A 15245-nucleotide genomic window follows, 5' to 3' on the forward strand; every position below is an offset into this window, starting at 1 on the left:
TTTTAATTATTCCTTCAATAAAAGAAACTCTGGCCCAGTTTTCTATATGCATTGAATGCCTTTGCATTGAATCATTTGATCATATTCCGAGAACAGAACAGGCTTAACTTTGGTGTTTGTAAGAGATATAGAGATCATTCCTATACACGTCTTACCCAAAAAAGGAAAAGAAAAAGAAAAGAAGAGTTTAAATCTTCAGGTTGTTTCTAAAATGTTGCCAAACCCATGCTGCTACTTTTAACAGAGAGAAACCTGAGTTTTAAGATTCAAATGTTCTTTTTGACAAAGAAAAAGTGCATCTATCTGCCAAGCGCATGGTCATATGAGCTTCAGATAGAAAAGTGGCTATGATTTGTGACTGTTTTTGGTTCAGAACGATGCTAGATCAACATGCAAGTTTTGGGAGGTTGGGATAGGAAGGGAGGGACAGGCCAGGGTGGTTGATCATGTCTGATTTCTCTGGACTTTCTGCAGGAGAAAAGGTTCTTCAGGATGACGAGTTCACTTGTGACCTCTTCCGCTTCCTACAACTGCTTTGTGAGGGACACAACTCAGGTTTGTGAGACCCAGACTATCTAATGGTACCAATGAATAAGAATTTTGAAACCAGTAATGACAGGGCCCTGTTAGTTCTAATTACGCTTCACCCCTGAGTCAAGAAAGATTCTTGAGCATTCTTTAGTATGCTCAGTATATGCACTGTGACATTTTATGTATTACATTCCTACTTTCAAAGCCTTTTGCTAGCCACTTCACTTAATTCCCATCAATTGTTCTTCTCTTAGAGAAGACAAGTGGGAAAAAGATATTGATGAGATAGATATCTAGAGAAATATATAGCTTTTATTTCCTTTATACCACTTCTTTTTAACTGGGGACTCTTCTTCATTGTATTACTTAGCATAATGCATTTACCTTTGCTATTTATATAACTAGCTCTCTCTCAGACTTACATCTGTGAAGGCAAGGACTGCATCCTAATTTTATCTTCGTTTCCTCAGCACTAAGCATAGTACTAAGGAACAAATGATTACTGACTACATCATTTAATTGCTATATCCTAAAGGATGGAACCCCTTCCGGTGATTCATGTGCCCAGGGCTCTAGAGATATGAATCAGGAAACAGATGTTAACAACCTCTTAGAGAAAAATTGAATATTGACATACTGTGAAGCACCTTGATGTTTTGGGGGGGGCTCACTTAAAACACTCCTCTTGGATAAAGAACAGCTCTTAGCCACAGTGATTTTGCTGGAGAAATTATCAGCTTTCGGAGTTCTTCAAATAACTCGTTTTAAACTTTTGAGGAAGCTATAGTAACATATTTTGATCTTATGTAGATTTTCAAAATTATCTGAGAACCCAGACTGGCAATAACACAACTGTTAACATCATCATCTCTACTGTAGACTACCTCCTGAGAGTCCAGGTACGTTGCCCTCTGTTAGGAAGAAATGAAAGTGGTTAGTTTGTTGAAATAATGAGGCAGAGTTATTAAATGGGTATGTTTTAATGTGTTTTGATTGATGACTTTCCTTTTGCTGCAGATAAATGGAGGAAGAGTATTTGAAACTTTCAAGAGTGAGAAAGAAAGGCTTTCAAAATACCTACAATATACTTAAATTTAACATGTGATTCTTTTCAGTTGTCCTGATAGTTGAATTAATTTTAAAATTCAGCTTAACACTCCATCACTTAAAAATCTCCCCGATACTGTAGTAATCTTTCACACGTTAATAAAACTGAATCTGAAGGTGTAAGCTCCTAAGTAATGGGAACCCTGTACAAACTTTATTTCCCTCACCTTATTTATAAGAGTGGCCAGATAGGGTAACTTAAGACCTACACATTCAGACTTTCAGTTTCTGGAGCACGTGAAAGCACAGCACTCTTTTTTTTTCCCCTAACACTTCCATTTTTGAAGCAAATATGAAATATTGCTGAAAACATATTTGTGATTTTTAAAATCCTATCTCAAAACCCAAATGTAGTTTGTATGCTAGACTAAATTGTATTACTTCTCTAGCCAACTACAATTCCTTCCAATGTAAGTTATTGTTGAAAATGTCCTATTCAGAAATGTTGATCTTATTTAGATGTTTGTTTATGGTTTTGTCTGACAGGTAGTCCAACCAGTTTCTTGAGGGGCATTTACAGGAACAAGGAACATTTTCGAGTTCTCATGAGGAAACGTTGTGGACTTTGTTACAGATGTCTGTAATCCAAAGAACATCCACAACTTGTCTAATTTTTGTGCTTAAATAGTAAACATTTAACATGGCTCAGTGGATAAATATGTCTTATAAAATTTATCTTATAAATCGGTGTGTCTGTGAACAGATGTGAGTCATGTTCACATGATTCACTTGATATGAATCAAGTTCAAGGTCATTAGAAACTGAAAATCATTTTTGAAGCTATGTTTTCTGCATCTTCTCTTCAGCTGTTATTTCTGTCTAGGAGGACAGGTCAGTGGTAGCTTTAGAATGTGGCTTAATCCTAACATCTCTCTTTTCCAGGAATCCATTAGCGATTTCTATTGGTACTACTCTGGGAAAGATGTTATTGATGAACAAGGACAACGGAATTTTTCCAAAGCAATTCAAGTAGCAAAGCAAGTCTTTAACACTCTCACAGAGTATATTCAGGTAAATATCTAAATATTTCTGCTATTTGAAGAAAAAAAATAAAAGAGAGTCAATTGGTTAGCACTGAATTCCATGGAAGTATCCAATATGCCTATTTTCCTGCTATGATCCACATTTGCTCTTAATCTTTCACATAGATTCTTAGCCAATAATGACAAATATCAGGTTGAGATGCGAATTTATATGGAATGAACTTTTCTTTACTGTTTGGCAGATTGAGATATTATTGATTCCTTTGAGTCCATGAACCAGAATGTTGACTCCATTGTATCTCTAGGGCCTGGTACATATATTAAGCACTCAATAAATATTAAAGAAGGAAGGAGAAAAAATAAAAGGGAAGGAGAAAGGATAGAGCATTAAATGACTAGAACACAATAGAGTTCTAGTAAAAATGAGGAGTTTCATAGAAACTTTATATGAAAGAGAATAGTATTTAAAACTTCATGTTAGTACTTATGTGTGTAGATGTGCATACACAACATGCATGTAAAATTATATAATCTAATGTATATTACAGGTAGAATTCCAGTAACTATGAAGAGAATACCTTTTTTTTAATGTTAATTTGTTTTATATTCTCCTTAAGCCAAACTTCTAGACTTAACCTGCAGATTTTTAAAAGATTTTATAAAATTTTGTGTTGTTTTCAACAAGCAAAACTTTGCTATTTCTTAAGGGACCATCAGCCATCTTTCTGTTTTCTATTTCCATATCCTGTATTACTCTGAATCAGTAAGTCACTGTGTTCAAAGAGCCATGTGCCAAGGAGAAAACAGGAGGCATACATTTAGTTTGTTTCATTAGACTAAACATCATCTTGTGGCAGGAGAAGTTTAAGTAAAAATAACAGATGGTCCCCCAGGGCCTAGCATAGCTGCAGGTGTTTATAGAATGACTCCGTGTGTGAACATGCATGGCCAAGTGAGGCCAACCAAGGGGGAGGTGCTGCAGAAGTAGGGGTGGGGGGAGGACGTGACCCTCACCTCCTCTTGCTCATTCTCTCCTCTGTAGTGGTACCTTGGAAGGATCTCACTTTCTGTATTCTCTCCCTGGGCAGGGAAGAGGACTTTACCTCAGCATTTCAAGATGGAAAAGCCACACTAGATAATTCTGATAATTTTTCTTTAAATCAAATAAAAGCTAAAGTTGAAATCTGTTTCAGACTGCTCATATTCCTATTTCCTGGTCCTCACTGGCTTATACTGTTTCCTTCATATTCTCATGCCTGTCTCGAAAGATATCAATACAGCATTCCATGTGAATTCTTTTGATTAAATAATAGTTATTTGATGACATTAGCAAGCCAATGGATTTTATAGAAAGCTAGTAAAATGACTTCTCTACAACATAGGGAACTTAAATGCCTTTTCAGTGGAGAGTGTTTCCTGGTTCCTAAAATAGGTGAGATTCCTGAAATGTATTTAAAACTAGAAGAATCTATTAGCCTCTTACTATGAGCAAAACAATTTTTTTTTTTTACTGAGGAATCTCCTTGACAAAATATTATATTAGTTTTAGATGTACAACATAATGATTTGATATCTGTATATATTGCAAAAGGATCTGTGTAGTAAGTCTAGTTAACATCTGTCACCATGATAGTTACAGAGTTTCTTTTCTTATGAGGAGAAAATTTAAGATTTACTCTGCAACTTTTAAAACTTTTAAATTCCCTCCCTGTAATGCAGGGAATCCCTGGGTGGCTCAGCAGTTTAGCACCTGCCTCTGGCCCAGGGCATGATCCTGGAGTCCCCAGATCGAGTCCCATGTTGAGCTCCCTTGCATGGATCCTGCTTCTCCCTCTGCCTGTGTCTCTGCCTCTCTCTCTCTCTCTCTGTCTTTCATGAATGAATAAATAAAATCTTTTTTAAAAAATAAATAAATAATGCAGTATTTTTACCTGTTATCACCATGTTACACATCACATTCCCTTGATTTATTTATTTTATAACTGAAAATTTGTACTTTTTGACCCCTTCACTCATTTCATGCTCTGCCCCCACCACCACCTCTGGCAACTGCCAGTCTATTTTATATATTTATGAGCTTATTTGTTGTTTGTTTTTAGATCTACATTTAAATGAGATAATACAGTAATTGTCTTTCTCTGTCTGATTTATTTCACTTTGGCATAATGCTCTCAAGGTCTATCCATGTTACAAATGGCAAGTTTCTTTTTTGTGGCTGAACAATATTCCTGTATGTGTGTATGTCTGTGTTATATCACATTTCCTTTATCCATTCATCCATCAGTAGACACTTAGGTTATTACCGTATCCTACCTATTATAAGTAATGCTGCAATGAACATAGGATTGCATATATCTTTTTGAGTTAGTATTTTCCTTTTCTTCAGATAAATATGCAAAGTGGAATTGCTGGATTATCTGGTAATTCTTTTTAAATTTTTGAGGACCCTCCATACTGTTTTCCACAGTGGCTGCACCAATTTACATTCCTACTAACAATACACAAGGAGACCCATTTCTCTCAATAGCCTTGCCAATGCTTGTTATTTTATATATAGAGAGATCAAATATGTGTATTTATATAAATTTATATTTATATATTTTTATATGTAGATAGATAACCATCTTAATAGATGTGAGGCGATATCACATTATGATTTTGATTTGCATTTCCCTGATGATGAGTGATGTTGAGGATCTTATGTACCTATAGGCCATTGGTATTTTTTTTTTTTTTTTTAGAAAAATGCTTATTCAGGTCCTCTGCTCATTTTTTAATCAGGTTATTTTTTTGCAGTTGACTTGCATGAATTTTTATGTATTTGATATTAATCATTTTTCAGATATATGATTTACATATATTTTGTTCAATTCCGTAGGTTGCATTTTCATTTTGTTGATGCTTTCTTCTTTGCTATGCAGAAGCCTTTTAGTTTTATGTAGTCTCACTTCTTTGTTTTTGCTATTGTGGCCTTTATTTTTGGAGTCAAATCCAAAAAAAATATTGCCAAGACTTGTGTCAAGGATCTTACCACTGTTTTATCTTTAAAGAGTTTTATGGTTTTCAGATCTTGCATTCAAGACTTTGATCAATTTTGAGTTAATTTTTGTATATGACATAAGGTAGGGGTCCAGTCTCATTCTCCTTGTGGTATATGTTGTTTTCCCAACAAAATTTATGAAAGAGACTGTCCTTTCCCATTGAAGATTCTTGTTTTTTGTTTTTTTTTTCTGTCATAAATTAATTAACTACATATGTGTCAGTTTATTTCTAGACTCTCTTCTGTTGATCTGTAGGTATGCTTTTATGCTGGTATAATCCTGCTTCGATTACTAGAGTTTTGTAGTATAGATTGAAATCAGGGAGTGTGATGCCTTCTGATTACACAAGATTGCTTTGGATATCCTTTGTGGTTGCATTCAAATTTTAGGATCATATTTTCTATTTCATGAAAAATACCACTGGAATTTTGAGAGGCATTGCATTGTAGATTGCTTTGGGTAGTATGGCCATTTTAACAATATTAATTCTTTCAATCCATGAATATGGATATCTTTGCATTTATTTGTATCTTCAATTTCTTTCATCAGTGCTTAAAGTTATCACTGAACAAGTTTTTTTTTTTACCTAATTGATTACATATTCCTAGATATTTTAACCTTTTGATGCAACTGCAAATAGAATTATTTCTCTAATTTTCTGATAGTTTATTATTAGTTCATAGAAACATAATAGATTTCCATATATTGATTTTGTATCCTGCAATTTTACTGAATTGATTTATTAGTTCTAACCATTTTCTGGTGGAGTATATTTAAGGTTTTCTATATATAGTATCATGTCTTCATGCAAATAGTTTTATTTCTTTCTTTCCAATGTGGATGTCTTTTATTTCTCTTGCCTAATAGTTCTGGATAAGATTTCCAGTACTACACTGAATAAAAATATAGTCCCACTTGTTTGTTTTTGCTTTTGCAAAACTCAATTTTGCAAGGAGTGGGCATCCTTGACTTATTCCTGATCTTAGAGGAAAACTTTTCTGCTTTTCACCATCATCTATGGTATTAGCTGTGAACTTATCATTTATGGCTTTTATTATGTTAAGATACATTCCTTCTATACCCACTTTGTTGACAGTTTTTTACCATAAGTGGATGTTGAATTTTGTCAGATACTTTTTCTGCATCTATTCAGATGATCATATGATTTTTATCCTTCATTTTATTAATGTGGTATATCACACTGATTTATTTACAGATGTTCAACCATCCTTGCATCCCTGGAATAAATCCTTCTAGATCATGGTGTATGATCTCTTCAATGTATTGGTTTTGTTTATGTGTTTTTAAAGATTTTACTTATTTTAGAGAGAGAGACAGAGATAGTGATGAAGATAGCAAGAGAGCACAAGTAGGGAGTAGAGGGAGAAGCAGGCTCCCTGCTGAGCATGGATGTTGTTGTGGTGCTCAATCCCAGGACCCTGAGATCATGACCAGAGCCGAAGGCAGATGCTTAACCAACTGAGCCACCCAGGTGCCCTTCAATGTATTGTTGAACTCAAATTTTGTTGAGAAGTTTTGTATCTATGTTCATCAGGGACATTAGCCTGTAATTTTCTTTTTTTGCAGTGTCCCTGTATGGTTTTGGTATCAGAGTAATGCTGGCCTCATAAAATGAGTATTCCTTTCTCTTCAAATTTTTTTGGGGAGAGTTTCAGAATAGTTAGTATTAATTCTTCTTTGAATTTTTGATAGAATTCACCAGTAAAGCCATCTGGTCCTTGACTTTCATTTGTAGGGAATTTCTAAATAACTTAATCGATCTTCATATTAGTGTCTATTCATATTTTCTGTTTCCTCATGATTTAGTCTTGCAAGGTTGTATTTTATTCATTTCTTCTAGGTTGTCCTGTTGGAGAATAACTGTTCATAGTAGTAGTAATCTCATTATATTTTATGTTTTTGTCTCCTCTTTCATTTCTGATTTTATTTATTTGAGTTCTCTCTCTTTTTTCCTTAGTAATTATAGATAAGGGTTTGTCAATTTTGTGTATCTTTTCAAAGAACCAGTTCTTGGTTCCATTGACCTTTTTATCCTTTCTCATCTCTAATTCATTTCTTTCTGCTCTGATTTTTGTTATCTCCTTCCTTCTACTAACTTTGACCTTCAGTTTTTTTTATCCTTCAATAAAGTGTAAAGTTTGGTTGTTTGAGATTTTTCTTGTTTCTTGAGGTTAGCATTTGTCACTATAAACTTCCCCCTTAGAACTCTTTCTGCACTCCATAATTTTTATTATGTGTTACCATTTTCATTTTTCTGAAGATTTTTTAAAAATTTTTATTTATTTATTCTTGAGAGAGAGTCAGAGACACAGGCAGAGAGAGAAGCAGGATCCATGCTGGGAGCCTGACATGGGACTCGATCCTAGGACTCCAGGATGAGGCCCTGGGCTGAAGGCAGGAGCTAAACCGCTGAGCCACCCAGGCCGCCCTGGATATTTTTAAAATCTTTCTCTTGATTTATTCCTTGACTGGTTGGTTGTTCAGTAATATGTTATTTAATCTCCACATATTTTTGAATTTTCCAGTTTTCTTTTATAATAGATTTTTAGTTTCATACCACTGTGGTCATAAAAGATGCTTAATATTATTTCAGTCTTCTTAAATTTGTTAAGTCTTGTTTTGTGGCCTAATATATGGTCCGTCCTTGATAATTCCAAGTGCACTTAAGAAAAACATACATTCCCCTACTATTATTGCATTGCTATCTATTTCTCCATTTAGATCTGTTAATATTTGCTTTATAAATTTAGGTGCTCCTTTAGTGGGCACATAAATATTTACAAATATTATATCCCCTTGTTGGATTAACCCCCTTATCATTATATAATGGACTTCTTTGTCTTATTAAAATCTTTATTTTAAAGCCTAATTTTTTTTTTAATATAAGTATAGATACCCAGATTTCTTTTGGTTTCCATTTGCAAAGAATATCTTTTTCCATTTGTTCATTTTTCCATTTGGGTGTCCATATATCTGAAGTAGGTCTTTGTAGGCAATATATAAATGGGTCTTGTTATTTAATTCATTCATCTATCTATGTCTTTTGATTAGAAAATTTAGTCTATTCATATTTAAATTAATTATTGATAGGTATGTAGTGATTGCCATTTTGTTCATTGTTTTCTAATTTTTGTTGTTTTTGTTATGCCTCTATTTCTTTCTTCCTCTCTTGCTTTATTTGTGATTTCATGACTTTCTTTAATGGTATGGTTTGATTCCTTTCTCATTATATTTTATATATCTACTGTAGGTTTTTGCTAGGTAGTTACCATGAGGCTTACATATAATAACCTATATTTATAAAAGCCTATTTTAGGTTGATAACAACTTACATTTGAACATAACTAGAGCTCTACATTTTTATTCTCCCCACCTTCATGTTTTATGTTTATTGATGTCACAATTTACATCTTTTTATCTTGTGTACCCCTTAACTAATTATTATAATTACATCTGTTTTTACTACTTTTGTCTTTTATTCTTCACACTAGCTGTATAAGTGATTAATCCATGATCTTCGGTAGGTATTTACCTTTACTAATGAGATTGATACTTTCATGTTTTCTTATTATTAATTAGCTTTCAGCTCAAAGAAGTCCCTTTGAAATTTATTGGAAGGCCAGTTTAATGTTTTTTAACTCCATTAGCTTTTGTTTGTTTGGAAACCTCTATCTCTCCAATTCAGGATGATAACTTTATCAGATAGAGTATTCTTGGTTGAAGTCCTTTCCGGCCTGTGAAGTTTTTGCAGAAAAAGTTTGCTAATAGTAGGCGGTTTTCTTGTATGTAACAAGTTGTTTTTCTCTTGCCTAGTTTTAAGAGTCTTTCCTTGTCTTTAACTTTTAATTATTTTTATTATAATGTATCTTGGCCTCTTTGGGCTCTCTTATTTGGTTACTTTCCCCAAACTAGGAAGTTTTCTGCCATTATTTCTTCAAATAAGTTTTTTTGCCCTTTTCTCTTCCTTCTGGGGCTCCTGTGCTGTCTTCATTTTTTTCATTCTTTTTCATTCTTGCTGCTCTGACTGGGGGAGTTCCACTGCTTTGTCTTTAAATTCACTGATCCTTCTTCTGCTCCATCTTGTCTGATGTTGAAACCCCTTTTAGATAGTTTTTCAGTTCAGTTCTTGTATTCTTCAGCTCTGTGACTTCTGTTTGGAATTTTCATACATTTTCTTTCTTTGTTCAGTTTCTCATTTGTTTATCCACTTTCCCCCCTGAGTTTGGGGAGCACCTTTATGACCATTCCTTTGAACTCTATATTGTTTCATTAATATATTTTTCTCAAGTTTTATGTTGTTCTTTCATTTGGAACATATTCCTCTGTTTCTTCATTGTTTTTGACTATTAATATCTATGTATTAGATGAAATAGCCACCCCCTCCTAGTCTTGGGTTTTGAGTTTTCTTCCAGTTGTGAGATATCATACCTGGAGTGGGGTTTATGGTGAGACTGCCCAGCCTTTCCTGCCTGCTACCATATGCTTTGCTTTTTGTCTCATTTGCAGATGTGAAGGGGTTGGCCCACCAATTTTTAGGTTTTTCTCAATAGCAGTCATTCCATACATAGCTGTAGATTTGGTGTATCCATGGGAGGAGGTGAGTTCAGGATCCTCCTATGTCACCATCTTGAACTGGAACTCCAAACTTAATTCTGTCACTTGTTCATGTAACAGAGAACATTCTGTATGAGCATTGAGGGGATAAAGTAGCTTGGCTTATTATGGCTTGTTCATTTTTTAACTTATTATTACTAGTACTTTATATGGTATTTTTATATATATTAACCATTTCTGAAATACATATATTAATAAAAATTATTTTGTAGTAGTTTTTGATATACAGAAAAGTTGCAAAGAAAAAGTAAAGAAAGTTCCCATGTAAGATTCACCAGTTCTCCCTAACATTGACATTTTATGTAACGATGACACATGTAGCAAAACCAAGAAGTAGAAATAGAATCTTCAAATCTAAATTACAGATTTTATACTGACTTTACCAGTATTTCCATGAATGTCCTTTTTCTGTTCCAGGAACCAGTCCATGCCACCACACTGAATTTAATGAAATAGATTTTGAAGAATCTTGCTTTAGCATCGTATTTACTCACTATTATTAATATTGTGAATAAAAGCTCATCATTAAGTCCATGCTTACTTTGGACTGCCTTCTAGATTACAATATTGCATACTCTTTTGATTCAAATTTTTGCTAACTGTAGAGAATTATTTAATTAGGAGATCCAAAACCAGTGAAATCAAGGTAATCATCTATAGGATTCCATTCCAGTTTTGATAAAGGGAGAAGAATAAGAATTGCTTGAATGAGAGGGCATTATATTGTCTAAGTTCCAAAAATAAGATCACAGAATTTGGTGAGAAAAGAGAAAGTTTTATTTGTTATTGTCAGAAGTTGTTCATCTGAAAGCAAGAGCAACCTACCATCTGGCAGTCAGTGAAAGTTCTATATGATATAGGCACTGAGTAGATGTGAAAAATAAGAATGTTACACAGTAGATGAGGCACATGCTCCATTCAGATTTGTGGTCATATGCCAGAAGTGCATGGCCTAAGATTGAGCAGGTGCTAGAAAGTACAGAAGTTCTGTGTTTCAGCGTTAGAAGGAAACATGGATACTTTGGCTTTAGGTTTGCAACTCTGTCATCTCAGAGTTGCAAAAACAACTATTGGCCAGCTAGAGTTTGCAGAAAATCTGAGTCTTTTATATATATTTTAATTTTTGATTAAAATATTCAATTCCACATTAAGAAAATTTGTCCTGACCGGGGGGGGGGGGGGCGAATCAAGGTTATTTGAAATGGCATTAATTTAATTTAATTTTAAGTATTTGTTTAAGTAATCTCTATAACTAACATGGGGCTCAAACTCACAATCCTGAGATCAAGAGTCGTATGTTCCTCCAACTGAGCTAGCCAGGCACCTCTGAAATAACATTTTAGTGTTGACCTAGTAGCCCCCTACACTTTACACCCACCCAGGTATTTGCACCGGGAAGCACTATGCAGATGCTGGACTTGAACCCCAGTGAAATCCTGAAGATCCACTGCTTCAAAACCAGAGCTATAAGAGCCAGCCAGGACTGAAATATACAGTAAAATCCCCGTAGCCTGGTCCCTTGAATGGCCTGAATTTATTAAGCTAGAAGTTAAAGGAACCTGCTCCTCCTCACCACTTTATCTCTTACTTGTTCTCTAGGCCATTTCTTTACCACTCTTTGAATGGATCTTGTGCACTGGCCACTCTCAAATAAATAAAATTCCTCCAGTCACTTTGTTATAGGCAGAGTCCCACTTTGGTAAAGCACAGTGATACACTTACCTCTTATCCTATTTAAAATCTCCCCTCACCCTTGGGCTGGAAATGCCTCTAACCTGAGGGTGGAGGGCCAGGTGTATGATCTGCACTTCGCTTCTATCTCCCAGCAGGCTTCTTCTCTTCCTCTTTCCCTGCCTTTCCCTCTGTCATCCTCCCCATCCTCTGGAGGGTGGGGAGAAGGTTTTCCTTCCTCCTTCTTCCAGGGCATGTATAATTCAGGCCTGGCTCTGGCATATATTGTATGCTTTCTCTGATCAATGGGTTTGGCCTGCTGACTTTTTCCAGCACCTGGACAAGCCTCTTTTCCCACCCAGTTTCAAATTACTCCCCAGACCCTGTCTGTCCACCTTGGAATCACGTCACCCTTTCAGACAATGTTTTTGGGCACGATTCCATAGTCTTGTTGGACAGGGTTGCTTCTTCCTTAGGAGCCCAAATGAGAAAACACGCATCTTTCTTGGTCACTCTGTGCCTTTCACACTTTGAAATACCCAGCTTCAGGAGACAGATGCTAAGTGCTGTGGATGGCTCTTTTGAAGGCTCCTTGCTCACTTGCCATAAAGGATGCTCTCTCCTTTTCCATCACAGCAGGAAGGGAAGGTGGAGATGCCCAGCACATGGAGAGTTCTCCAGAGTCTCTCACTTTTCAGTTTCATCCCCTTTATATCTGTAGGGTGGAAAGATCTATTTATTCTCCCCCTTTGCATGTCCTGAGTCTAGCACCTTGTTTTTGAAATAGGGAGGTGCCTGGCACTTACTGTCTTTTACTGTTAGCTTTAGGACAGAAGAGAAGCTGAGACAAGAAAAAGTTCCATTTCAACATCTTGTCAGTATCTTCAACATGGTCGTGTCTTCTGGTCACTTTGTTTCTAGAGTCAATGTGTTTTAATGTTCTCTCAAATTTATATCCATTATGAGTCAATTTGTCAAAAGGAATGAGGAATTGGAAGCTAAGAACTGTGTTGTATATATATATTTTTTCTTTTTTTACTAAAATCCCTCTTATTTACTGTAGGTGTTGATGTAGGTGTGTTTGCAAAATTTAGTGATTGTAGAATTTTTCTTTGCAAAATAAATATAGAAACGGTCTCCATTCAAGGATTCTGCATGCTACAAGACGTACTCTCTGATATTACGTAAACTGAAGTGTGAGCTAAGAGAGCAAGGTTAGGTTCCATTTGCCCTGGATTCTGGGTTTGGGAAGTTAATGACCAAGTAATAATCTTTTATAATCTCAATGGTTGTAAGATTGGTAAAACATCTGTACATTTAAGAAAGCATTGAAGAGGACTTTTTCCTTAACAGGAATGCTTTGTCCAAGTTACTATTTAGCAATAAGAAGTAATTTCTTAAGCTTAATCTCAGATCCTTTTCATACCAGGTGTAACTACTGATTGATTTGACTTAATAACTAGAACAACTGAATTCTACCCTCTTCCTCTAAATAAAAGAAACTAAAAACCAGACAAAAATGAGATAATTCACCATTTTTTGTCACTGTTTTATTATGCATAAAGAGAATGTGAAAATCCTTGAGAAACTGTTTTTAGAATTTGTTACATTAAACATTTCAAAGAAGAGTATGCTTATCTCCTAAGGGTACTCGACCATTATCATCACTGTGTATCTTTCATTTGGGTTCCTATCTTTTCAGTTTCCATGTTGGTGATACGTAAACACAAAATTAATTTTTTCCCTGCTTATTACTGTAAAGTTTATTTTGGCAATTAAGTTACCTATCTATCTGTTAAGTTGCTATCTATGTTTCTGGTCCAGGGTCCTTGCACTGGGAATCAGCAGAGCCTGGCCCACAGCAGGCTGTGGGACGCAGTTGTGGGCTTTCTTCATGTATTTGCCCACATGCAGATGAAGCTATCTCAGGTAAACTGTCTTCTCTCATCCTAAATGACAAATGAAAGACTGTAATCATTGGCAAATTCAACATACTTACCTTTGTTTAAATATGATCTTTCTTAGATGCACTTTTTAGACATCTCTTACACTCTCTGCATGTTTAAATATTGTATTTATCTATTTTAGTGAGACAGAAAGAAAGAACAGGGGGAGGAGCAGAGGGAGAGGAAGAGAATCACAAGCAGACTCTGCGCTGAGCACAGAGCCTGACATGGGGCTCCATCTCATGACCCTGAGATCATGACCTGAGCCAAAATCAAGAGTCAGTGTCTAACCAAATGAGCTGCTCAGGAGCCCTTCTTCTACTCTGTATTTAAATTTTTTTAATAAAATAATTTTGTATAAGTTGAGAATAGATGGGAGCCATATTCAAATTTGAGAACAAAAGATATTAAGGAATTGAATATAATAGAGAAATAACACAATGTAGTCCCCAAGCATTGTACATAGATCCACTTCATGGTGATTATTCACAGAAATTTTCCTCCTCCCTCCAGGTAATTGAAACAGGATTTGTAATCTGCAAATCCTTTGTTAAAGAGTTTTCTTACTGAGTCATAAATAAGCAGCTCTTCTCAACAGCTGACATTCATTTATTATCAGGACACTTTGCCAAAGTCAAAGAGAAAAAATATAAAAGGATAAGTATGTAAAGAACAGATGTACAGAAAAGAGTAAATAAGTCCCTTTGATGCGACCAAGTTTGATGGTGGGTCCTGAGGTCTGACATGCCTTTCAGGGCTTAGGTGTTTGCCAGGTGTCAGGTAGAGGAAAGAATGCTGTATTTAAGGCCTAAAGATTGCCAGTCCTGCCCAGTGTTTTCATTCACATACAGCATAGTATGGGTGAGCCAGCTCCCGTTCCTCCAGTAAAATGAGGATACTTGCACCTGACCCCCATGGCCTTTAAGCAGGAGCATATTATCAGAGATAAAGCCAGGCACTGGTTAAAGTGGTGAGGACAAGTTTTAATCAGTAATAACTATCACAGTGATAAAAGAGTCCAGCATGAACCAAGCTCCACTGTGATTTGTACAGAGGTGACTGAGTATTTTATAGGGAGAGTGATGGAACAGGCAGAGGGTCAGTAGAGGCAGGAAGGGAGAAATTACAAAGGGTTGGTCAGTGTAGCTATGATTAGGCCAGCTGTGTCTGTAGGCTGGCAATTATTGAAGTTCAGCTCTTACTCTCACATAGGCATTGGGAGATGAGACCTGTCCTCAGGTGTCAGCTGGCACAAACAAGACATTTTTTTTTAGCAGCCTTGAGTTTTCCCAGGAAATCCTACTAAGGTGAGCTAGGATCATCCTAGGGAT

At 35.5% G+C, this 15245-nt stretch overlaps 1 protein-coding gene across 7 annotated transcripts in view; it reads left to right on the forward strand.

Moving 5' to 3' along the window:
- RYR2 (ryanodine receptor 2) overlaps positions 1 to 15245 on the forward strand; it is a 726974-nt gene that overhangs the window by 671336 nt on the left and 40393 nt on the right. For all 7 annotated transcript variants that reach the window (XM_041747478.1, XM_041747480.1, XM_041747481.1 and 4 more), the window contains 4 exons: positions 475 to 555; positions 1342 to 1430; positions 2521 to 2649; positions 13793 to 13897. In XM_041747478.1, coding sequence (XP_041603412.1) covers positions 475 to 555; positions 1342 to 1430; positions 2521 to 2649; positions 13793 to 13897 — 404 coding nt within the window. The remainder of the gene's footprint in view (positions 1 to 474; positions 556 to 1341; positions 1431 to 2520; positions 2650 to 13792; positions 13898 to 15245) is intronic.

The sequence above is a fragment of the Vulpes lagopus genome, chromosome 3, assembly GCF_018345385.1.
Source record: "Vulpes lagopus strain Blue_001 chromosome 3, ASM1834538v1, whole genome shotgun sequence".
NCBI classification, from domain to species: domain Eukaryota; kingdom Metazoa; phylum Chordata; class Mammalia; order Carnivora; family Canidae; genus Vulpes; species Vulpes lagopus.